Source organism: Poeciliopsis prolifica, unplaced genomic scaffold (genome assembly GCF_027474105.1).
Source record: "Poeciliopsis prolifica strain line A6 unplaced genomic scaffold, Auburn_PproV2 SCAFFOLD075, whole genome shotgun sequence".
In the NCBI taxonomy this organism is placed as follows: Eukaryota; Metazoa; Chordata; class Actinopteri; order Cyprinodontiformes; family Poeciliidae; genus Poeciliopsis; species Poeciliopsis prolifica.
In genome coordinates this window covers 498,550-521,652 of record NW_026562450.1, presented here as the reverse complement: position 1 = coordinate 521,652, position 23,103 = coordinate 498,550, and the positions used below count along the sequence as shown (strand labels likewise).

At 39.9% G+C, this 23,103-nt stretch overlaps 4 protein-coding genes across 5 annotated transcripts; 3 read left to right on the top strand and 1 right to left on the bottom strand.

The window, feature by feature from the left end:
- Nucleotides 1-854: 854 nt before the first annotated feature.
- Nucleotides 855-3,659, bottom strand: LOC129352352 (high affinity immunoglobulin gamma Fc receptor I-like). Its single transcript, XM_055021306.1, has 6 exons — nucleotides 3,629-3,659; nucleotides 2,388-2,639; nucleotides 2,023-2,271; nucleotides 1,769-1,882; nucleotides 1,195-1,266; nucleotides 855-871 (listed from the first exon to the last, which is right to left on the bottom strand). The coding sequence occupies exons 1-6, from the start codon at nucleotides 3,657-3,659 to the stop codon at nucleotides 855-857; spliced, it is 735 nt and encodes a 244-aa protein (XP_054877281.1).
- Nucleotides 3,660-5,356: 1,697 nt separating this feature from the next.
- Nucleotides 5,357-8,385, top strand: LOC129352405 (CD276 antigen-like). Of its 2 annotated transcripts, none has more exons than XM_055021372.1 (4): nucleotides 5,357-5,509; nucleotides 6,203-6,568; nucleotides 7,033-7,119; nucleotides 7,499-8,385. In XM_055021372.1, exons 1-4 carry the CDS (start codon nucleotides 5,443-5,445, stop codon nucleotides 7,567-7,569), a joined length of 591 nt encoding a protein of 196 aa, XP_054877347.1. In that variant the 5' UTR covers nucleotides 5,357-5,442; the 3' UTR covers nucleotides 7,570-8,385. The 2 variants fall into 2 exon arrangements, with proteins under 2 accessions (XP_054877347.1, XP_054877349.1); XM_055021374.1 differs by having other exon boundaries at nucleotides 6,099-6,568.
- A 1,490-nt stretch (nucleotides 8,386-9,875) lies between these two features.
- On the top strand, nucleotides 9,876-17,434 carry LOC129352386 (sialoadhesin-like). The gene is made up of 12 exons (XM_055021355.1): nucleotides 9,876-10,513; nucleotides 11,180-11,227; nucleotides 11,508-11,765; nucleotides 12,291-12,596; nucleotides 13,189-13,455; nucleotides 14,692-14,940; nucleotides 15,057-15,156; nucleotides 15,254-15,345; nucleotides 15,637-15,687; nucleotides 15,895-15,945; nucleotides 16,716-16,770; nucleotides 16,926-17,434. Exons 1-12 carry the CDS (start codon nucleotides 10,477-10,479, stop codon nucleotides 16,945-16,947), a joined length of 1,536 nt encoding a protein of 511 aa, XP_054877330.1. The 5' UTR covers nucleotides 9,876-10,476; the 3' UTR covers nucleotides 16,948-17,434.
- Nucleotides 17,435-17,633: 199 nt separating this feature from the next.
- Nucleotides 17,634-23,084, top strand: tmem185 (transmembrane protein 185). Its single transcript, XM_055021362.1, has 7 exons — nucleotides 17,634-17,861; nucleotides 18,972-19,148; nucleotides 19,228-19,435; nucleotides 19,620-19,703; nucleotides 20,202-20,378; nucleotides 20,789-20,912; nucleotides 21,024-23,084. Exons 1-7 carry the CDS (start codon nucleotides 17,824-17,826, stop codon nucleotides 21,272-21,274), a joined length of 1,059 nt encoding a protein of 352 aa, XP_054877337.1. The 5' UTR covers nucleotides 17,634-17,823; the 3' UTR covers nucleotides 21,275-23,084.
- Nucleotides 23,085-23,103: the final 19 nt, after the last annotated feature.

The following is a 23,103-nucleotide window of genomic DNA, read 5'->3' as shown; positions in this document are numbered from 1 at the left end:
ATCTTTAAAAGTATCTTAATACTTTTTTCTGTGACTTAATACATTCCAGCAAACAAAATGTTGTTATTGCATCAGCAGAGATCATCTAAAACATTTTACTTATCGCTACAAAAAATTCACTTACCACTAGCTTTAAAGATGGCATTTATAAAGGAGTTATATGAATGTAAATTTTTATTTGGAACTGGGTCTTTAGTTGTCTGTGGTGTATTGACATATTTTTTTTTATATCACTGGTAGGTGACAATCAAGACTTATTGACAACATGCCTTTTTTTTTGCTATACAAGAAAAAAACATCTTTATTTGTCATAATGCTGCATTCAAATACTCTTATAATTTATAGGAATCCCACTTGACATTGACAAAAATGTAAAAAAAATCTGTTTTCAGAAAGTGCATTGTTTTAATAATAAAAATGCTGAAATTATTATGTCTGACTGGGAAGATCTGCCACTGAGAAAATATCAAAACATCGATATGTGAATCGCAGGGTGATTTAAGGCATGACATTTTGTGAGATTTAAGTGAAAACATTTCTTGTTTCGCTCTGATTTTAAAACAAAAGCGAATGAGAAATGTCGCACATCATTTTGGACATGTAAAGGACTTTCACACAAAAGACTCATTTTTACATTAGCCCTCCGTCTCACACACTTACTACATAAAACACGTAAAGATCCAACAAAAACCACGACCGATCATATCAGGTGGGCTCCTTTCAGCAGCTTCCTGGTTTGATTGTTGAGTACAGCATTAGGTCTGAAGTCACCTCTGCAAATAAAGTTTCATTCCAGTCATTCATCAGTTTACAAGGACAAGTTTGCATGCATCTTCCACTTCACCATTTTGCAGTCACTCTAGTACCACACCTATGTAAGTGATACATCACAAACACATTGAAAGTGAAGACGTTTGAAGGTCTCTGATTGTCCTGCTTGTTTTCTATGAAAGACACTGAAATAGAAAATTTTTGCTTAACCAATTAATGTAATAGAAATTAAATCTGGAGTCATCAATCTAACAAAAAACGTCCAAATTGTCAGGCCTTGAATTTATGACGGCAATGTTAAAGAATTTCATTTTCTTTTTTAAAACAAGCATTAAAGTGTTGTGTTGAAATGAATGTCAAAGCAAAGGTCTTACTGCTGAACAGTTGCTATTTATATATGAGTCCATGTGTTCGTCTGTTTACCTGCGTTTGTTTCCGGCAGCTCTGTGTGAGGGAAGGTGACGTCAGTGTAGGACACGTCATCATCCACTTTGGCTACGGAGCAGAATTTTCTATGTCAATATTGAACAGCAGCTGGTTCACAATATAGACATTTTAAACAAATTTACGTCAGGTCACGATTTCTTGGTTAATGCCAAGTTGTCATAACAAAAGGCATTTCCAATAATGTCAACTTTGTATTAAAAGTGTCACGATTTACCGAATTTATGACAACAGTCATAAATACCCATGAAGATTCACTTCATGTTCATGACAGGTGTTATTACATGTTTATGACGGTGTTATTACATGTTTATGACATGTTATGACAGTCTTATTCATAACCCGTTAAATGAGGTGTTACCACATTTTCTTATTAGTAGGACAGGAGGGTATTGATCTTCTTTGTTGGTGGTTTCTCTCCATGTTGGCAAGCACTTAAAAAAACCACATACATACTATTTGGCAAAAATGATACTTTTCTTATCTGTTTTGATTTTGCTAGGTGTAATCAGCATTTTAAAAAGTCGCTTGATTTATAAGGAACGGGGCTGACCTCTGACACGCCTCCTTAGGTAGAGCAGCATCCCGCAGAGAAACAAGAGGCAGGTGGCGACAACAGGAAGTATCACGTATATGGGATGAAAGCAGAAGGAGTCCAGCTCGCGTCCTTTGGCGAGATACAAGCGAGGGGGAAAAAACATTTTGGTGTGAAGGTTAGAAAAAGAAAAAGGCAAGAATGAGTGGATGACACCCACCAACGCATTCATCAGAAATGCACTGAAATTCATCGCAGTATTTCCATCCCACCTCTGACTGACAGCCAGCTCTCTGGGGATCCCCCTGCTCCAGCGACGTCGCATTTGTAGAGGCCTTGATCAGACTCGGAAACGTCTCGGATGGCGATGCTCCCAGTGGAGCTGCTTCCGATCAGGAGGCCGTCCTTATAAAACTTTGTGAAGTTGGAGGAGGAAGAGGCATTGCTATGGATGCAACGAAGAATCACCGCCTCCCCCTCGGCCACAGGAAGGACGGGACTCTGCAGGATCACGGGGCCCTCTGGACGACAGACGGGGACGAATCATGCGTGAATCTGACGGCTCGGTCCTGCCGGTTTCACCACAAACGTCTCCTCCTCGTTGACGGGAACAAGCCAAACGTTTTCCTGCACTCACCTGTGACAGTGACATTGATGGCCTCGCTGCATGCCCCGGTTCTGGACTCACACCAGTACCGCCCGCTGTCGAACTGGTAAAGAGCATCTATTGAACGCCGCGACCCATTTCTCGTTCCCCAGTCTGCCGTTTCGCCGCCGGTCGTGTTTCTCTTCACTGTCCAGTCTGAGGAGTTTTCACCGTCCACACAGCTCAGCGTAACTGAGTCGTAATGGAAGAACTGAGATCTGTCTGGAAGGATTCTCACAACCGCTGGAAGTGAAAGGAGGAGAGTTACTGTCTGAGTTCAGACCGGTTTTAGTAACTTCTGGAACTGTTTCTGTTCAGTTCCCACATCCTCAGTTGACTTTTTTTTTAACCTTTTCACCAGCTTCCCATATCACTGCCTTTTATGCGTTTCAATTTCTCCTATCTTAATACAAGTATTTTCGTTTTTCATTGTTCTTGATTAGGTTCTGATCGAGAACAATAAAACACCAGATACATGGTCGATGTACCTAAAACTGATAAATGAATATATACTTTCATTTCTGCATTTCGATCCCTCCTTCATATCCCAAAGGAAAATTCAAGCTTGCATTGTGGTCGTATAGTTTCTTTTAAGCAACAGAATTCTAATATTTGCAACATTTTCAAACTATTATGTACAAGACAAGATTTAATGAAGTTCAAAATGGAATAACCGAAGCTGTTTTTTTCCATGTAACGGTGTCCATGTCATAAACCGGAGATGGTTGTGTATTTTTGTAAATAGGTGTGAAAACAGATGTGACGTTTCCAGTTTATAACGGGAGGTCTGTGGCGATCTGGCGTCAAATCTTCACCCACACAGAGGTTAGCAGGTTCCTGCAGAGCGAGGTCAGACCGAATGAGCCATAGTGAGGAAATGTGTTGAAATGTGATCATGTCACAAACCGAAACCACAGGACACAGCGACAATTACAGAGGTTTATAAAGGACCGATGGTCAAACATCCGAGTTTGATTAACATCTGACATTCTGATTTTCACTTATAGCGACACAAATAAACGCAATGAGACAAAGCGTGCGGATTCTCCCTAACAGAAACAGGACAGGTCTATTTTTTTTTTTTTTTTTTTTCAGCAAATCATGTTTAATCGCTCGAAACACATTGAAACAAAAAACCTGACATCACAGACAAAGTTCTGCTTTCTGGAGCGTCACCTCTTGTAAAATGAGCACACATAAAGTAAAGTCAGTAAAACACACAGAGAACTCACCGACAGCGGCGCAAAGTGCTGTGAAGTTCATGCTTCCTCCCTGCTGGGCGACGACAGACTGAGGTATCTGAAGAGGTGTCACCAGCTGCACGCCGCCAGTGCAGCATGAAGTCAAGAGGTGATGCTCAGAATGTTTTTTTGTTTTGTTGTTTTTTTTTCCGGGGCAAGTCTTCTGATCAAACGTAATGTGTGTGTGCCTGTATGCGTAACATAGTTGAAATGGTTCAGGTTAAATTCTGCTGAAATGTTGTCATAGTTGTCCTGTAATGAGTGGTTTTTGGCGCCCCCTACTGGTTGTCTATAAAAGGAGGAGAAACTGTGGATTCCACACAGTCTGGTCAGCACTCCACTGTGGTAAGTCATCAAGTCCAGTTCCTTTCTGAACAATAGAGGTGGTTGTGCTCTAGGACTAACGTGGAGTTTTATTGCAGCACCCAGAACTAGTGGACCGGTAGGGAGACTCACTGTGCTGTTTGTTATTAACCACTCATTACAGAAATTCAACCAACCAGCCTCCACAGTGTGATGTATGTGGGGGAAGAAGTCACATATGCAAGTTAATGGTAACGCCATCGAATTTACAACAAGTTGTTTTTGTGTTTCAACAGTGTATAACAGGGCAACAAACAGTTGTGTTTTTTTTTTTGGTCTAAAAGCAGAAAATAGTTCAAAGTTTAGTTTTGCCATTTTATTTTTTTATTGATTTTTCTTATATGGAAGTAAATCTGAATTTAAAAAGTGCCTCTAAAATTTGAATGTTGTATAGGCCTATTTGTGCTTATTTTTTCTGTTAAAATATGTTATTTTAAGGAAAATGATTATTTTGGTGACCTTTTGGCCTTTGCTTTTGTTTTATACAAACACAATTAGTCACATGTCATTGGCCTTTTGAAAGAAAAGACGCAGGGTGCCAGGATGTAGCAAAAATGCAAATTTCCACTTGTAGGCCATGGAAAGGTTGATGGTGGTGAAACCCTGTTTTTTTTTTTTTTTTTTTTTTTGGACCAATCCACAAACTGAAACCATGTTAGTCTATGATGCCATCAACTGTTTTATTAACCAGAGAACCTCGGTGTAACTTGTGTTCAATGGAGTTTCAGGTAAAAATCTGATGACAAAGGGGTTTTAATTGGATTTGAAATGTGATTCAGTAAAATGAAGATGATGTTCAGCTCCGTTTCTGCTTTTGACTGGTTTAAATAGCAACAACTTATTTTGTTGTGTGCGCACACGCATACATTGAAGCCCAGTAGTTGTATTTTGGCTTCATTATAAGAAGATAAATTGAACAGTAGGATCTGGGGTCGCCTATGTAGGGTCAGTGCCTTATTTTACGGGTTTCCACCAGAGGGCGCAATGGGACCGCTAACCGACAGGCCATTTCAATATAAATCCCGTTTACAACAATTCCCTTACAAACAAGGTGTTTTATGACCAGATGCATTAGCATATTAACATGTCTCTATTATATTTAACTGGACAAAATACCTCTCTGATTATGGCAAGCCGTTTTAGCATAAATTCGGTTTTACTGTCCTTACATTCCAGATATCTCAAATTGTTTTATGACTAGACGTTTTAGCAATTTAAGATATCTCTAATTAAATTTTGATTAGACAAAATACCTATTTGAGATATCTCTGATTATATGCTGACTCGTCAAATTGACGTCAGATTTACCATTGTTTTGTACGGGCTAAGTCAAGCCGTGCCATACACCATAATACACCACCTCCCACTGATCGGTTTCTCATTAAATAGCCTGACCAGCTGCGTCACAAACCCGTTTCCCATCAGACAATGGAAAGAACGAGATGCTAGCGATGCCGGGTCTCTGTTTGCTTCTGTTTGCGCTCATTTTCACCCCAACTCCCGTTAAAGGTGAGGGAACAAGGACGTGTTTTCAATTCGTGACTAGTTTGTTGCTGATGGCATTAGCTCTTGAGACTATGGCAAGCTGTTTGAGCACAAACGTTGTTATATGCTTTCTGTTAAATGACAGGGGAAGCAAGTCGGTTGTGCATTTTCTAGTGACGGTCCTTTGTTCTGTACTTCTTTAACATGGGTCACAAGAAAATGTAACTTTCCCAGGATATTCAGTCTAAAGCCAGACTGCAGGCACGAGCTGAGAGGGGGGGGGGGGGGCAAAAGAAGCTTGAGCTCCTGCTCCTTTTATCCTTGATGCCCCTCCTACCCTTTTTCAGTTTTTATTTTTTCAAAAAATTAATTTTTACATTTTTTATTTGTATTTGTTTTAATCTGCGAGGCAGAAGGTCTGCTTGTGCCCCTCTGTAATAATGTTTAGCTAAATATAATAATTTATCAACATAAACTAGTCTGGCAGGCTGTTTGGTGTCAGCTGCTCATGTCAACAATTTCAGTGTTGAAGTGAACAAGGAAATTTAAAGATTGCTTACAGATTCATGTGCTATGGAATAACTATTTCTTGTTGTTTTTTTTTTTTGTACAGAAAGAATCTGGAAGATAACCGTACAAAAACATCGGGGTAGAAGAATAATAGTTTGTGTTGCTTTACTGACACAAGAAGATAAGATTTCTTTCATCCATTGTTAGGTCATTATCAGGTAACAAGCTCGCGCCAGCCAGTTGTTGCTGCTCCAGGTGATGATGTCGTCCTCCAGTGCCTCGTGGAGCCTCAGTTGGACACGGTGGACATGACCGTGGAGTGGTCCAGGCCGGACGCCAAACGTCGGGCAAAGGGAGTAGAATACGTACATCTTTACCGAGACAACCGCGAGGTTCTGGACATGAAGAGCTCGTCGTACCACGGCAGGACGGCGTTGTTCGCAGACGGCCTCAGACACGGCAACATATCCCTCATCATCACCAACGTCACGACTGCAGACGAAGGGGAATACAAATGCTTCATCCCAAAGCTGCAGGGCAACGCCAAATCTTCAGTTGTCCGCCTTGTTATCGGTGAGTTGAAGTCATGAGACGATTCCTCGCCAACTTCATCTGTATCATCTGCAACTTTTAGATGCAGTTCCTGATCTAAACCGCTTGAGGGAAGAGGCTGAATTCCCTCATCAGCAGTGACTCAGCTCTGCAGATCCACCCCTAATGCAACAACATTAGGGATGGATCCTAATGCTGAAATGATCCTCCATCTTCTCTGAATAGAGAAAAAGAAAAAACAATAGTGAAAGTATATTCCTGTGTTGAGCTCCTGTGCTGCTGACCACCGGCTTAAACACACAAACCTTTGAGTCAAATAAACTGTGGTCTGTTTGACAAGTGAAAGTCGAGGTATCCAGCTGTTCTTCTCACTTAGTTATGTTGTCTGAATTGCTCCAAATGCCCAATGAAACTGTTCATTACACATATTGTGAACAGTTTTATGGGAAATGCTTCATAACCCATGTTTGAAATTGTCCTTTCAGATCAAAGCTCTAACCTCAAACCGAATAAAACCGTTCCGTCAGAGACACACCTCCATCACGAAGCAACGAGGCAGAATTATCTGAACGGTGAGAAAAAGCCATCGTCTCTGTCATTAATATCCAATAGGCTATGAATTAATAAAAGTGCTAACAATATAGAAATCAGTCTGCTAATTGCCTTTAAGTCATGCATTTCTTATGTGACTGCATGGATCTTGAACTAACGTTTTTTTTTTTTTTTTTTTGCCTGTGCAGTTCAAGGTAAGCGTGTGAAGGTTCACACCCTTCATACTTAAAATGCAGCTAGCTTGGCGGCTAATCCTAAGCTGTGTAACTGGACTGCTGTTTTTACGCAACCCTTCATGTTCTCTTGTTGATGTTTCGTTTTCGTTGTCTTCCAGTCTTAACAGAAAATGACAGATTTATATTTTCCTTGACTTTGTTTTTTGTTTCTTTTTCCTGCCAGGCGGCGTGCCCCGTTCCAGAAGCTTTACTCCACTTATTCTTATCTGTGTCTCACTTATCTTCAACGCTTGAGTTGCAGGATGCTTCCTCGTTGCATGAATCTTTCAGAGATGAGCACTTCGCGTTTTCGGCTACAGAAGGAACATGTAGGTAGACTGCGCAGCGTCTTCTGATTTTTCTTTTGCATCCTCATAAAAAGTTTGATGTACGTTAACAATGATCAAGACTGCTGCCAACTTTGCATCAAACATTTTTGCTGCAAAAATGTTTGATGTTTGATAAGAAAAACTGGAAAAGGAAAGATTTGTGATTGTATAACACTCTGTTTAACTGTTAAGACTTTAGGACATTACTTTAACAAAGAAGAAAAAAACAATATTTATTGCAATGCGGGAATAAGGCACCGGTTATGCAACGATCAACACTTGGTTTGCACTCAAATGGCCAAACTGCATTCATAATAAGATTATGAACACATTTGCCCATGTGATGTGGTCACACTGTTTGCTTGCTGGAATGCCCTTACAGGCATTAGAAAAATAATTGTTCTGTTTAGTTTTAAATGTGGAGTTCCAAGTTTTTAGTTTTAAAATGTGTCCATAAAAATGTTATTTTTCTCTAATGCACTTTTTATTTTTACATGTCACTACTTCTTGCCATTGCACTTTATACCACATTTTTGCACGATTACAGTGTGGTTGCGTGACTTTGTTCTATGTTTACTTTGTATGTTTTTTGCCAATATTTCTTCAGAATAAGTTGATTCCAATGTCATGAGCGTACTTCACCATTCAAGCTTTCTGAAACAACACCCTTGTTACTGACTTCAGCATGTTCAGCTGTTGTCCTCAATGGGTTTTAATTAAAAGTGCAGATTTCTTCAAAGCGTGTTTTCTTCCCATTGTTTTTCTCTGTCAAGGTGAAACTTAGTGTGATATTTGTAAAAAGGAAAAAAAACCAGCGGAGTTGATATTTAATACATTCGTAGGATATTTACTCAGACCAGACGTCCCTGCGAGCGCGATACAGGCATCATACGATGTGAAACATGGAGACTAAATGACAAAACGTGCAGCAGGGTGGATTCCTTCAGCTGAAAACAGAACTCAAACTGTGAAAATAAAAGCAAAAGTAGGAAAACAAGGAAAACCCTCTGAGTTCATGTTTAAGCTAAAAAGAAAATCGGTGAGTTGCACACGGTGATTTCTGTGTGGAATGAATCCAACCATGCTCAAGACCTGCTTCTGTCAGAAATGGAATATAAAAATAAACTGCTTCTAAACCACAAAATGAAAGGAAAATTTATTCTGTCTGCTATACAGTAAATTCAGAATTTATGCTTTTATTTTCTCTTGATCCTTTATTTTATCTGTTAGGTATCTGGAATATAATTACAGATGATCGGAGGAAACTGATTTTATGCTGAAATGACCTGCCATATAGGACTTATTCACATAATGACAAAATTCCCTTTATTGCTTTTCAAAATTCACGTATCTTTGACTTTGTTCCTAAGAGTCTCTTGGATCCAGTGTTGTTGCCCCCCAAACTTGGGGCCTCTGACTGAACAATGATGGTTATCAGGCGATAATCGTGTTGCAGTTTTTATTTTGTACCACGAGGTGGCAGCAAAAAACTTTTTTTAATTTTATTTTATTTTCCCAATCAAAAATGGCGTATCTCAGGTCAGATAGTGTCTGAGGGACATTTCTGAGATCAGCATTACTGGAACGAACCAATTACAGTTAAAGTATTTTTAATTATTTTGTTTCTATCCCTCCAGTAATGTGGAGAAAGGGTCAGGGTGAAGAATATTATTATTATTGATACTTAAATATCAAAAGTGAAGCCTTGCAAGTGACTAAATCCTAGTCTGACTGGGATTACATGTGATTCTTTGGACATGTATTTGTTGTATGTTATACAAATTCTATTCATCATTAACTGATCTCTCTTTAGTGTGTACATATGTGGTGTCTTGTGTGTTGCCATGTTTCCCTGCAATGGACCGTCCAGTGACGTGACCAGACCACATTGGGCCCAACTAAACCCAACGTAAACTCTTCGCCGATAAGATCAGATTCTTTCATAAAAGCAAACGTTCTCTTTGTGAGAAAATGAAGATTTTTTTCCAATCTGCCAGACTGGTAACAAAGACCAACTGAAGCAAAGAATGACGACTAAATTGATTTTTGTTAAGCTATGAAGTTAGTTTAGAGAAACAGGATTGTGGATCTCCAGCCTTCACTGTAACCGTTCTCTCTGCAGCAGTGGTTCCCAAAGACTTTCTGGGCCCCCTATGGATTACAGTAAAATCCCTCCCCAAAAGAAAAGGAAAAAAAAAATCAACTGGACACACACATCGTTCAACCAGATATAAACCTACACATATATTTTGTTTTCAAACTCCACTGAAGTGTATTTCTCACTCGGTGAGCGGGCCTGTGAAGCTGTGTGCTCTGGGTGTTGGGGTGGGGAACCTGCATCGTTTGCACGCCGGGGTTCTTCCGCTCTGTTTGTGGTGGCGCGGTGGTGGACGGAGGAACCTGCTGTGTCAGAAGGCGCCTCGGAAGAAAATTCACCCGTCAACCTAAAAACGTACAAACGATGCAGAATGGACGAGTAGCCCTTTAGAAACCGTCACACAGGAGAAATGTTTCTGTTTGTAAAAATTCAGCTCAGCACTTTCCTTCTTTACGAGAGCAAAAACTAAAAACCCACCCAGCAATATGCACTAGGAAGTAGTGCCTTTTTGGAGGCCGACGCACAACGTGGGTTTAGGTATCTCTGCAGTGGACAGGAAATGCAAACCACCATCATCTGCTGCAGACAGCCTTGCTGTGGCGTGGTGTGAAGTTCATGTAGAAGGGAAGGAAACGCAGAGAGGGGACACTGAGAAGTAAAAGTATGATTTCATATGATATGTGTACATATTAGGCTCCAACTTCGAGAAGCCTTTTTGCCGAGCCGGATGCAAGGATGAGGCAAACTCTGCTCTGCATGCTGGGATTTTTCTGTAAGTACATCACCGACCTTCTAATCAGTGTTTCAGGAAGACGTTTCTTCATGATGAAAAGTTGCAGGGTGTCTCTGGAACGACGCGTGAGTCGATTTACCGTCCTTCAAGACTCAGAGTTAGTTTTTATGACTACAGAAGGCTGTGAAAGTCCTGTTATTTTTTTTCTTCACAACTATCTAAGTTATCATAGACGTATTTTTATACAAGAAAATCGACTAAACTCCAAAGTTCAGCCTAATAGTGACCCCTCTACTCACCCAAAGCGACCTTACAGGGACAAGCAGTTGCAGAAAGCGGATTGATGACTGACTACTTTCTAGATTTTTGTGTTTTATCTCATCTGTTTTTACAGAAAGTTAGAATATTACTGAAAAGCCTTCCAATTTCTGACACTTTATCACAAAGCGAAACATGTTATGTCGATCAGTCACACGACAGAAAGTTTGAAAGCCTTTATTTCTGCTCCTTCTGATGAATCGGCGAGGTTCTGTTTGTCAGACTTTAGTTCTGATGCCGCCTTGTTGAATCGGATGACGTTATGGTGCAGTCCAGCGTGATTCAGTCTCAGTTTAGATCTGATATTGCAAACATTTGATCAGATTTTTTTCAAAATGCTCTAAACATCAGCGGCTGAAGGTGTCCTGGTGGTTTTCTTGCCTGCAGGTATCAAAGCAACCCTGACGGCAGACAGGATAACGATACTAGCAGAGGGTAAGTGAAGCAGAGAGCTTGTCTAACATCATCTCGCTTTTGGTCTGATGAGAAAAGATTCACATATATCATATGCCAACGACCTCTGATCTATGTGATGTCATGTCTATGTGGATGACTGGATGTAGCGTGAAGCTGCTCGTGGTTCTCTGGATGAGATAAAATGCTACAAAAGCACTTTCCTTCGTAAGAAAACAGATGCCGAGACGTCCTGGACGCTGTCTTGTCCTGGGCTTCGTTTTCAGACTCTTTTGCCTCCTGATCGTGCTTCTTGCTGCAGCTCCTCACAGGGTTTCAGTGATTCTCCATCCCAGCTGGCCTCAGATCTACAGAGAAGAGACGGTCATCTTGAGATGTCACATCCAGGAAGCTGCAGGAGCTCAGTGGACGTATGAATGGAGGACAACCAATAGAAAGTCTCTAATCCGGTCTGAATACATGAACATCTCAGCTACTGAGGCTCACCGTGGAGAGTACAGCTGCAGAGGGAGAGGAGAAGGCTTGACGCCATGGAGTAATGCGATTAAACTAACTGTGTGTAAGTAGATTATTTATCATTTAAAAGAAAGTGATCATTTATGTCATTTTTGTTTTTTGGCGCTTGAACTAAATAGCTCTTAAAACAATAATAAAACCACATTTTTGACTCTTCCTTATGGCTCCCTCACTCAGCTCCTTCAGACTAGTCAGCAGCAATTAGCAAACGCCTGATGAAACCACACACCTGCTGTACTATTATGAGCTACTTCTCAGTGCAGCAGTCGTACAAATATTGATAAATACTTTATGGAGAAGATTTGTTGTGATGACGTGCTGAAGAAGCAGGAGCTTCTTAAACAAGATCAATTTTGAGGCGTGAATTGCTCCGTCAAACTACTTTTGGGTCACATTTAATATACTGTGTTTGTAGAACGACTGAATGCAACATAATCCTTGATTGTGCTACAAAATGTCACAGAGTGCCTGGAAAATACATAATATTGCCTATTTAGATAGAATTAAAATGAAAAGATGAAAGTTGATATGGAAAAAATGTTTGACCCAGTTTCAAATGTCTCTCCAGCACCCAAACCTCAGCCTGTCCTCTCTGTGTCTCCATCATGGCCGAATCCTGGAGCCTCAGTGACTCTGAGCTGTGAGGGTTTGGAGCTTCAATCAGCAGGATGGAGGTTCTTCTGGTATAAAGCTGTTCCTGATCTGTCCAGCCGCTACAGCTACAAGCTGCTTCCTGGCAGCACCAATGGGACCAAACAGAACTCTTTCACCATTAATGGATCGACTCAAACAGCTGGATTTGTGTGCAGAGGAGGAAGAGGAGAACCAAAGTTTTACACCTATTACAGCGAACCAACGTTTGTCTGGTCTGGAGGTCAGTTTGTTTCTGTCTTTGCTGTCTATAAAAACAAGTTTCAGAGGTTTTTAGCTTGATCCGATGTTTCTTTTAGGGGCTTCTTCGACTTTTGTACAAATAAAAGATTCTGAAAATTGACTTCTGTTCACTTTATCACTTTAACACTGGAAAGAAAAAATCTTTTTGACCATAGCCGTCTAATACATCATTCACATTATGGGATAATAAACGTGACTTACTCTGGATTCTTTCAGTAGCATTTAATCTTGACAGCAACATGAGGTACATTTCTCTAGATTTCTGACAAATCCATACAGCTGATAAAAAGAAAAGCTAAAGACGACAACAGGCTGGAAATAAAATCAGCCATCAAGTTTAGAGCTGAAGTAAAACATTGATCATAAGAAACATTCACCGGTAAAATCCAAGATGAAAGAATCATTTCCTCTATAGTAGTTTATTTCTTTTTGGAAGCACTGAAATATTTTTGGTCAACTTGCTGAAATGTTTGCCGTATTCTTCATTACTATCGAAACAAAGCAAAGAAGCATTTCAGTGAAACATTTCAAAGATATTTCTGTTCTCAGATGAAATCCTGTCTTGTTTCCAGATCCTGGTCCAGCAGCTTCTCTCTCAGTGAATCCTGACAGAGTTCAACACTTCAGCTCTGACTCTGTGTCTCTGAGCTGTGAGGGAAACTTTACTGAGTGGAGAGTGAGGAGGTTCACAGAAACAGGACGACTGTCAGACTGTTTCTACTGGGGGACAATGACTGGATCTACATGCACCATTAACCAAAATAGTTTTCATAGTGGAGTGTACTGGTGTGAGTCTCGATCTGGAGAGACTAGCAACGCCATCAACATCACTGTACAGGGTAAAGATATTGGCTTTTTACTGATAGTATTATTAATGCTGGAAGCATTCACACTATTAAGTCCCACTTTGCTGGTTGCTCTGTAAATGTCGCCGCGCTTCTTCTCCTGCGTACTTTGTGCCATTTTCACCATTCAACTTTCATACTTGCTCTCCTAATGCCAGCTTTATCTCTTGGTATTCAGAACCTTCATACTTTGTAAAATATTCAGCTTTTTATGATTTTTTAACCTCATGGGGGAAACTGCTTCACCTGGTGGCAGAATTAAGAATTACAATGTAAAATGTTGTGTTTGTTTTTCCTATTAAAGCCAATCAAGCATCCAGTTTCAGGGCTGATGGAGGACACCAGTAAATGTTGTATACCGGATGTTTTCATTGGTATTTCAACTAGTTTGGCTTTTACGTGGGTTTTTCACACTGCATTGAGTCTTTCTTACCTTTCTGCTTCAAACGCTTTTGCCATTTTCACCAAAAGCATTCAGCATTCACGCTTGCATTTTCATAGGAAATGCACACTTTCGAGTTATCTTTTCTTTGGCCTCTTTCCATTTAATCAAAATGAACATATTTGTGTTATAGCTCTGACCTACTTAAAGACCAAAGCTTTAAGTAGGTCCGTGGTGCCGATTGCTATCTCTACTGACTGCTGAGATAGCAATCGGTTTTCATAGCCACTGTCTCAGCAGAGTGACAGACGCTTCTTGCAAGCGTTTGACACATTCTCACCTTTTGCAGAGCAGCCAATGCAGACGCCATTCAAGCAGTGCAGACTCCACTGTTCAACTACTGTATGTTGATCAAATGTTGGCTGTTCTCTGGTCATGTTTTGGGTTTTTTTTTTCCTGTGATGTAGGAAAAAACTTTGTGTGGTCTTTTCCAAACCCACTGAAGTGCTCATAAAGTCAGCTTACATGTTCATGTATTATATGAGACGTTTGTTGAAAGTGAATCGCAGTGGGACACTACAGACGAAGCACAAACATGAAAATAGAAACAAAACTATCCTGAGAAAGAAATCAACTAAATGTTTGTTTATTATTGTACCTGGTTAAGTCCTATGATCAAGTTTTTAGGTTTGAAAATTCTGTAATTTTTTTTTTTTGATTGATTACTAAGGTACATTTTTATAGAAATTTTATTACTGCTGAATTTTAAAAGACACTGGCGCTGTCAAAAACACTGACCATTTTTAATCATTTTAGCTCCCGTCCAACATCGTCTGATTGTTTTACAGATGATTTTTCTGCTCCTCTCCTGGTGAGCCCTGTTCATCCTGTGACTGAGGGAGATCCTGTGACTCTGAGCTGCAGACAGAAAAATGAAAAACTTCTCTCTGGAGTGTTTTTCAATCACAATGATAAACTCCTTTATGATGGCAGCAGAGGGGAGCTGAATATCTCTGCAGTGTCAAAGTCAGATGAAGGTTTCTACAAATGTCAACATTCAGGAAAAGAGTCACCAAGGAGCTGGATGTCTGTTAGAGGTGAGGAGGATTAAATGTTTAATTCATTTTAGTAAAATAAACAGTTAACTGCATTTGTTTCGATTTGATACGCTGCAGATTTCTGAAAGTTTTGTTTCAATTTCTCTTACTTCCAGAAGCCGTGTCCAGGCCTGTCGGCTCTTTGCTTCTAGTGCTGCTGATCGTTGGACCGGTCAGTGGAATCATTCTCCTGCTCTCGTTGTGCTGCTGCATCAGGTCCGCTCTCTAATGAGAGATTCATTTCCTCTCATTATAAATATGCCTTGAAAAAAAATCCTTTCCCTCACCGATAAAGTTCCTTTCATGCTTTCAGACTGTTTCTGGCAGGGAGGCGCAGTCAGAGCTCCACCGTCAGCCACGCAGCAAAACAAGACGGATGTCAGGTTTACAATTCTCTGCGGCAGGGTTGGTCACAGAATTAACTGCTTTTGTATTTTGACTCACCATTTTTCTCTTTATGATGATTCAGTTTCACATCAACAAGTCTCAGACTGTTCAGGCTTCACCAACAAACAAAAAAAAATGAACTGAAATTGTGAGGAAAGACTTTAATCGCATTAGAAATCACAATAAATAAGCAGACATAATAATAAAACAGACATTATTTATTTATTTTTTTATTTAAATAACAAATGTCTTTGCTGCAGCTGCATCACTTCAAAACTTTAATTGTGACATTTTCCTTACTTATTGTAGGTGACGCGTCTCTTTATGAACAAATCGAAACCTGCAAAGCCGCTGAAAATGGTGATTATGCTTTAAAACAGCTGCAACAACTTCGCCTGGAAACTGACTAATTGCACTTGATATAAGTCCTGAAATTTATCAGATATTCTTCTATTTCAAGGTTTTAAAACATATAACAAGAAAAAAAAAAGAAAGAAAAAGAAAAAAGGAAAAAGGTTTTAGAGATTTTGAAGCAGAAACTTTTTTTCTATGTTGTGATTTTAACAGGACGGCCTCGTCATCCGGAGGAAGATTGTGTTTACGTCAATGTGAAACCAGGTGAACATCTGCCTGGCTTGAACCACTTTCCCTTAAGAAACCACAACAGTAAGACGCTTCAAACATTTTGTCATGTTTTACAATCACCTGAACAAATGTCCAATGAATAATATTTCCTCTAAGCTTTAAATTCTGAATTTGAAAACATAAATGTCTCTATTTAAGAAGGAGTGAATTTGGTTGACTTCAAAGTCACACACTGGCTCGAGACGGTAATATTTCTGTTTTGGAACAACATTTCTCTTTGTGGAAGGTAAACACAACATTTTGAGTGGGAAAAAAAATAATAGGGTTAATTTTTCATGACACTTTCTAGTACAGATTTAGTCAAATACATACTGTGGTGTGTGTTTGCTTCTAATAGTTCAGTCAGAGTGATGGAAAAATGTCAGAGAGAGCTGGAGAGAAAGACTTTACTGAACCAAGAAGCCCTGCTTAATTGAGCCCAAAAAATAATCCAGAGGATAATTTGTTTAAATGTTGGTTGTCTTGTCTTGGATAACTGGAATATTTTTATTTAATCTCTCACCAATATAGGCTAAGTTGCTCACAATTGTGGTCGGAATTCTTAAGATAGAAAAGTGCGATCTTCCAACAAGAAATGTGTCTGTGCCACATTTGGAAGTTCCACTGAATGTTATATTTAATAACGACAAATAAAGTGACTACGCCCAAGCTGTATATTATGCGACATTATCTGATTCCAACCACGATGTCAGTGGTGTTTACTTTGTTTTTTTTTTTAAATAACATTGATACCTGCTTTCCAGTGGTTTCCTGTGAAGATAAAAACTATCAACCAGAACAGAGGAAAGAACAGAAAAGGTAAATAACATCTTTCATTTGGAGTCTTTGTCGTCCTGTATGCGTCTTTTTGGGTCAACCAAAAAACATCTTTTAGTAACTTTAAACAAAACTTGCTTTTAACAGATAATATTTTACGTATTGAGCGATGTAAAATGTATGCTGATTGTCTGCAGGAAGGTGGAGTCCAGGCGGTAATGGATGCTCCGGGTTTTTTTTCCACGATCAGGAGCAGCTGCCACGCAGGATGCAGGCTTGTTTGTACTACAACAGTTAAATTAACCAGATTTCTAAAATGTGGAAAGTTAAAACGCATTCATCACTGTTTGTGATGCTTAGTGTAGTTCTGCTAGTTTAATATGCTAATGATTTATTGTTTTCATATAAGTTAAGGAGCTACAACAGAATCTTTGCAGGATTCCAGTGAAAGTTATAAACTATGTTTTTTATTTGTTTGTTGATTTTGCTGAATTTGCAATAAATTCAAGATTGTAAGCTTTTAGTGTAGTGCAATTGTATTTGGAGCCAATGTGTCAAAGCGTATTATGTGTTATGTAGTGTGTAAAACATCACTGAGAATAAAATGTTTATACCACAAGAGATTGTAGCAAGTCACTGAGTTACATCTACTCGATTACTTTTACTTGAGTAATATTATGATGATGTATTACAAGAACAGAAATATAAGAATGTAAAATGTAACTGCTTCCAAATCTCAAAATAAAATACAAAAATGTAATTCAGTCTTCTCTGCTATTTTATGTTTTGTTTTATTTATTTTAGCGGTCCCGAGTGATTCGTCCGTCTTACCAGGAGATGGCGGTAATGCCCCAATTTCCTTTTCTCCCCACAACCTCAATCAATGAGGAAACGATGACGTCACATCCAGTGAAGCTGGTCGTTGAGGGGAAAAAAAACAAAACAAAACATAACACGCTAAGTAATGTACCGGAGACCTCAGGCTGAGCTCTCCCACAAATTACAATGTGTAGCATTCGGATTAGACACAGAAGTTTCCTCCAGGGGTGAGGAAGCTAACATTAGCTAGCTAGCCGACCGGCCCTGTTGTTCACCATGAATTTAAGAGGACTCTTTCAGGACTTCAATCCCAGGTAACGTTAGCCGCGAGCTAGCTTCGGCTAATGTCATAGCTCCGGCTCGTTTTAGCTGGAAATTGTTAAAAGAAAAAAAAAAAAACAAGCGTGTCTTGAGATTTTAGGGTTTAGACACGCAATGCTATGTTGTTGTAGCCCGCCTAGTCGCATAAAAGGGTCTGAATGAAGCTGACGAACCCAAACGAAAGTGTCCGGCTTCGAGAGGCCCGGCTAGCATGCTAATGTAAACAACGCAAAACGGATTTTTAACTGTGACCTTTCCTGTAGCTAATAAGTGGTTTGTTCATTACATTACGCATTACTGTGGTTACCGACTTTGCACAGTAGTGCGTTGAGATAAAGTGACAACTTCATAAACACCTTTTTAATTCTGTTGTCTTTCATCATTACGTTGTCATAGTGAGTAAGTGAAATCTAAACAGGAATACAACATATTTAAAATGTACATTTTAAAGTACTTTTGAATGACAATGATGTCTCTCATACATTGATACAGTGGAACTCAAAAAAGCAACTGAGAAAGATAACAGGAAGTGAAGATTAAAAGGGCATTGAGGTGCCAGTTTTTTGGATTAAAGCGTAGATCTTTACTTTGTTAGAAGTTTTAAATCAGGATGACATGATAAATCTTATGGTTCTTACAAAACATTTTAATTGTTGTGTGCTCATCTGAGATTGGGTCGTAATATCATTTTCCAGCAGTAATATATTTGTCCAATCAGGTTGTCTCTCATTACAAAAAAACAAAACAAAAACGATTATTTGCTAGTTTGTAGCAAGAATAGTTAGTATTTTGTGATTGTTATGAGCTGCTTCTCGCTAAAAAAAGCTAAATCCACGCAGGAATTAAATACAGGAAGGTTAGAAGGCAGGTCGATTGTAAATAAAGTTGCAATAATCATGATCATTGGAGGTTTTCCATCCGTTTTTTTTTTTTTTTTTTTATACATAAATATGTTTTCTATTGAATGATTTTGTTTTTAAATTTCCAGATCTTAGATTTTTGCAAAATCTGTTTTTTTTTTTTTTTAATGTTGCTTTTCTTCGCATGTCCGTTTTGTGCTTTGACGCCACTCGCGTCTCCCGTCGCCCTCTTCGTTGCTGCAGTAAGTTCCTGATCTACTCCTGCCTGCTGCTGTTCTCCGTGTTGCTGTCCCTGAGGCTGGACGGGGTCATCCAGTGGAGCTACTGGGCCGTGTTCACCCCAATATGGCTGTGGAAACTGCTGGTGATCATCGGGGCCTCTGTGGGCACCGGGGTGTGGGCCCACAACCCTCAGTACAGGTAGACGCTGATGCGTAATCGGCGCTGTTACCATGATAATGATGGTAAGACGCGTTTGATTTTGCGCGTCGTCCCTCAGGGCCGAAGGGGAGACGTGCGTGGAGTTCAAGGCCATGCTGATTGCGGTGGGGCTGCACGTCCTGCTGCTGATGTTCGAGGTGTTGGTGTGCGACCGCGTGGAGAAGGGCAAATACTTCTGGCTCCTCGTCTTCATGCCGCTCTTCTTCGTGTCGCCCGTTTCCGTAGCAGCCTGCGTCTGGGGCTTCAGACACGATCGCTCCCTTGAGGTCAGGAGAACTAACACACACACACACTTGCAAAATTCTGTCTGTGCTATTAGTTGTCTGTGTATTTGGCACAAGATTTTCAAGAGATTTCTTACTCTGGGGGGGAAAATGTGAAACTTCAATCGTTTTTTTTTCTTGTAAAACTGTCAGAATATGCTGATGACAACTTCCTGTTTCCCCTCAGCTGGAGGTGCTGTGTTCTGTAAATATCCTGCAGTTCATCTTCATCGCTCTGAGGTTGGACAAAATCATTCTCTGGCCTTGGCTGGTGAGGAACACCGACACACACTTCCTGTTGTCTCACAACACACACACCGTCTCTTCCGTTTTACACTATGGACTTATTTTACAACATTAACAACAACAACAAAAAAAAAAACATTCTTCACAGAATATTTTATAAGGAAAAAAATCTCTAGAGCGTAGAAAAAATTCTGCACACACACAGTCGTAACCAGGAAGTTTACACACAGTAAATAAAAATATAAATCTGTTTTTTAAACTGGCCTAAAACAACAAAAGTTTGATTGGATTCACTTCAGACGGTGAGAAAAAAAAAGACGTGTATGTAAACTTCTGGTTTCATCTGTTGTTTTCCTTCCACTGAAGTCATGCACAGTTATGTGTTTATGTGCCAGGCAACATCAGAAATAAATGAACTAGTTATTGAATCCATTATTCTGTGACATTTAATCAAACGTCAGTGTGTGTGTGTGTGTGTGTGTGTGTGTGTGTGTGTGTGTGTGTGTGTGTGTGTGTCCTGCAGGTGGTGTGTGTCCCGCTGTGGATCCTCATGTCCTTCCTGTGCCTTGTCGTCCTCTACTACATCATCTGGTCGGTCCTCTTCCTCCGCTCCATAGACATCATCGCCGAGCAACGGAGGACGCACATCACCATGGCAATCAGCTGGATGACCATCGTTGTACCTCTTCTCACCTTTGAGGTGAGGAGACAGTTTCATAATTTATGATAATATAAATTTACCCTCTAAAAGACTAACAAACTTTCATTTTAAACAGAAAACTCCACACTAGACCTGGAAGGTGTTTTATTTTGCATATTTAAAATCAAAAACAAAACAATAAAAAGGAAATAAAAAAAAACACAAACTAAACTATATTATAAACACAAATATTATTAATCATCAGAACGGAAATGATGGAGCTCACTTTAATTTATCATGCGATAAATAAAGCAGCTTTTTCGACACTAACTTCACATATCAGAGGTCAGAATGTCTTAGGAGAAAGAAATTTTGAATTTTTGGGTATCAGAGTCAAGGGGTCCGGATAGAAAAACCATCCATGATTTTCATTTTGACTCAGATTATTATGTTTTTTTCGATCCTTTTAGATCCTTTTGGTGCACAAGCTGGATGGTCACAACAGTCTGAGCTACGTGTGTGTGTTCGTCCCGCTGTGGCTCTCTCTGCTCACACTCATGGCCACCACCTTTGGACAGAAAGGAGGAAACCACTGTGAGTGTGACGCTAATGCAACATTTATAATTAGGTTTAGGACAGATATATGTGTATTTTTTGTTTCATAACTATTGCGTTCGTCTGACTTTGTCGCTGCTCTCCCATCAGGGTGGTTCGGCATCCGTAAGGACTTCTGCCACTTCCTGCTGGAGCTGCTGCCGTTCCTCAGGGAGTACGGCAACGTGTCCTACGACCTGCAGCGCAGCGAGGACCCCGAGGCGGTCGACGACCTGCCCGTCCCCGAGCCGCCGCCCAAGATCGCCCCCATGTTCCACAAGAAAACGGGCGTGGTGATCACCCAGAGCCCCGGGAAGTACTTCGTCCCGCCGCCGAAGCTCTGCATCGACATGCCCGACTAGACGCCGGAGCCGGGCGCGCCCGCAGCCGCCGGACTCTTTATTTAAAAAGAAATGGACGAAACAAAACTATTAAAGCCAAAGCTGCAGAGGACATGTTGTACAGATTTATCTGCTGACCCGAAGGAGTCGGAGCGGCTACCTAAACCGAGCCGCGGCGTGCTCCAGCGATGGAGGCGGGGCCTGTTCGGAGCCGGCGGATCTGAACTCGTCACACGGGTTTCTTCAGTTGTTTGAAGACTCTTCCCTAATCTGTCTAGAAGCAAATCGTCAAACTGACTGTTTTTCGCCTCTCGGTGAAGTCACACTGTGTTGCTTACGTCTAATCTGACGAACCTTTTGGTTTATTTGACTACAAAGATAATCTGAGATCAGGGTCTGCTTGAGGCCGAGTCGGGCCAGACTGGATTTGACTCTGAAACGTTTTCGGGGTTATTAAAAAAAAAGATCAGGTTGTGATGGGGGACCATTGGAAAGACTGTGGCTTCATTATGGGATCAGTGTAGCTCTCATTGTCGTTAATGTAGCCGTTCATCAGACATGCATGGCTGCATTAATGAAATAAGAGGGTTGATTTAATAGTTTTATTCAGGTTTGTTTGATTACAATGCCTGCATGTCGGTGCGTTCAAGAGAAAGTCACTGCAATCACACCAGATTCTTTCCAACCTTCTCGTTTTTACTACATATGCACTTCTTTATTGAACCCACAATGTTTTTTTTTTTGTTTGTTTCTGCTTTTATAGAGAAGTATTTCCAATTTGACATTTTTCCAGTCATAGTTTTTCTTGTATTATTGAAAGAATTTTTTGGGGGGGAGAAGTTTTATCAACAAAAACCAAAATGGTTTGTTGCTGCAAGAACGAGTTGGAAAAGTATTTTGGTATTTGGACTATTTTAGTTTAGTTTATAAAAATCCGACCACATTTTGACCCGTTGTGAAAGACTGCGCTTTCAATCTGACATTTGAAAGCGCAATTCTTGTTTTTCATATATATATATATATATATTTTTTTTTTTTTCTCTGAACTTGGTCAACCTGTGAACTGCTGAAATCAGTTTTAGCCTGTTCTGATTCCTTTTTTTAAAGAAATATAAAATGCACAATCCCAAAGAAAGATTTTAAGATTTTAAAACAAGTCATTAGATTTTAAGCTGTCAGTAGGATCCTGTACTGGCAATCAAGACATCCAAAAGACTGCCAATATTTCCAGATGCAGCTTATTCCAGAAGCTTAAGATGGAAAAAAGAGAGCATCATTACTGTAATGTTCAGCCTTTCTGTTGTTTACTGAGAGTTTTGCTCTCTCTCATCTTCAGTCTAGCAAAACATGCGGACGTGTCGTAGGAAATTGTTTGTCAAACAGCTTATTGCCTCTCTAATCTTCCTCTGACTTGTCCCACTACTAAAAAATAAGTAACTTTGACTCGTCTTCCCTCAGTAGCAGCATCCACACTAAACATAACCTGTGAACACTTCATCGTGGTGCGTTCACTTATCAGCAGATGTTTGTATTTTCGGGTTTCAGGACAACAGTTCACTGGTTAGGGTTACAAAGGAAGGAAAAAAAGAGAAGGTTTGATTACAGTGACTTGTTTTTTAGTGATCTTGCAGGCATTGATCTGAAATGAACCTGATTTAAAAAAGTTTGGGTTATTTTTTCGTTAGGAGAAAATCAGAAATGGCACTTTGTTAAGAAGCACTGTAGGACTTCTTATGTTTTGTATACCTTCTTCTTTTTCTGTTTTTGTAAATACTACAGCTCCTGAAGACTGGGACCAGAAGATTGAAATAAAATCAGTCCTACACTCCAACTCTGATCGATCTAATGTA

Coding starts and splice junctions, on each gene's coding strand:
- tmem185 (XM_055021362.1), top strand. CDS start 17,824: ATGAATTTAAGAGGACTCTTTCAGGACTTCAATCCCAG. Junction 19,149..19,227: donor GCCCACAACCCTCAGTACAG/GTAGACGCTGAT, acceptor GTCGTCCCTCAG/GGCCGAAGGGGAGACGTGCG. Junction 20,379..20,788: donor TACCTCTTCTCACCTTTGAG/GTGAGGAGACAG, acceptor CGATCCTTTTAG/ATCCTTTTGGTGCACAAGCT.
- LOC129352386 (XM_055021355.1), top strand. CDS start 10,477: ATGAGGCAAACTCTGCTCTGCATGCTGGGATTTTTCT. Junction 12,597..13,188: donor AACGTTTGTCTGGTCTGGAG/GTCAGTTTGTTT, acceptor TCTTGTTTCCAG/ATCCTGGTCCAGCAGCTTCT. Junction 15,688..15,894: donor CTGCAAAGCCGCTGAAAATG/GTGATTATGCTT, acceptor TGATTTTAACAG/GACGGCCTCGTCATCCGGAG.
- LOC129352352 (XM_055021306.1), bottom strand. CDS start 3,659: ATGAACTTCACAGCACTTTGCGCCGCTGTCG. Junction 2,640..3,628: donor AGCACTTTGCGCCGCTGTCG/GTGAGTTCTCTG, acceptor TTTCACTTCCAG/CGGTTGTGAGAATCCTTCCA. Junction 1,267..1,768: donor CCTAAGGAGGCGTGTCAGAG/GTCAGCCCCGTT, acceptor TCTGCTCCGTAG/CCAAAGTGGATGATGACGTG.
- LOC129352405 (XM_055021372.1), top strand. CDS start 5,443: ATGCTAGCGATGCCGGGTCTCTGTTTGCTTCTGTTTGCGCTCATTTTC. Junction 5,510..6,202: donor CACCCCAACTCCCGTTAAAG/GTGAGGGAACAA, acceptor ATCCATTGTTAG/GTCATTATCAGGTAACAAGC. Junction 6,569..7,032: donor AGTTGTCCGCCTTGTTATCG/GTGAGTTGAAGT, acceptor TTGTCCTTTCAG/ATCAAAGCTCTAACCTCAAA.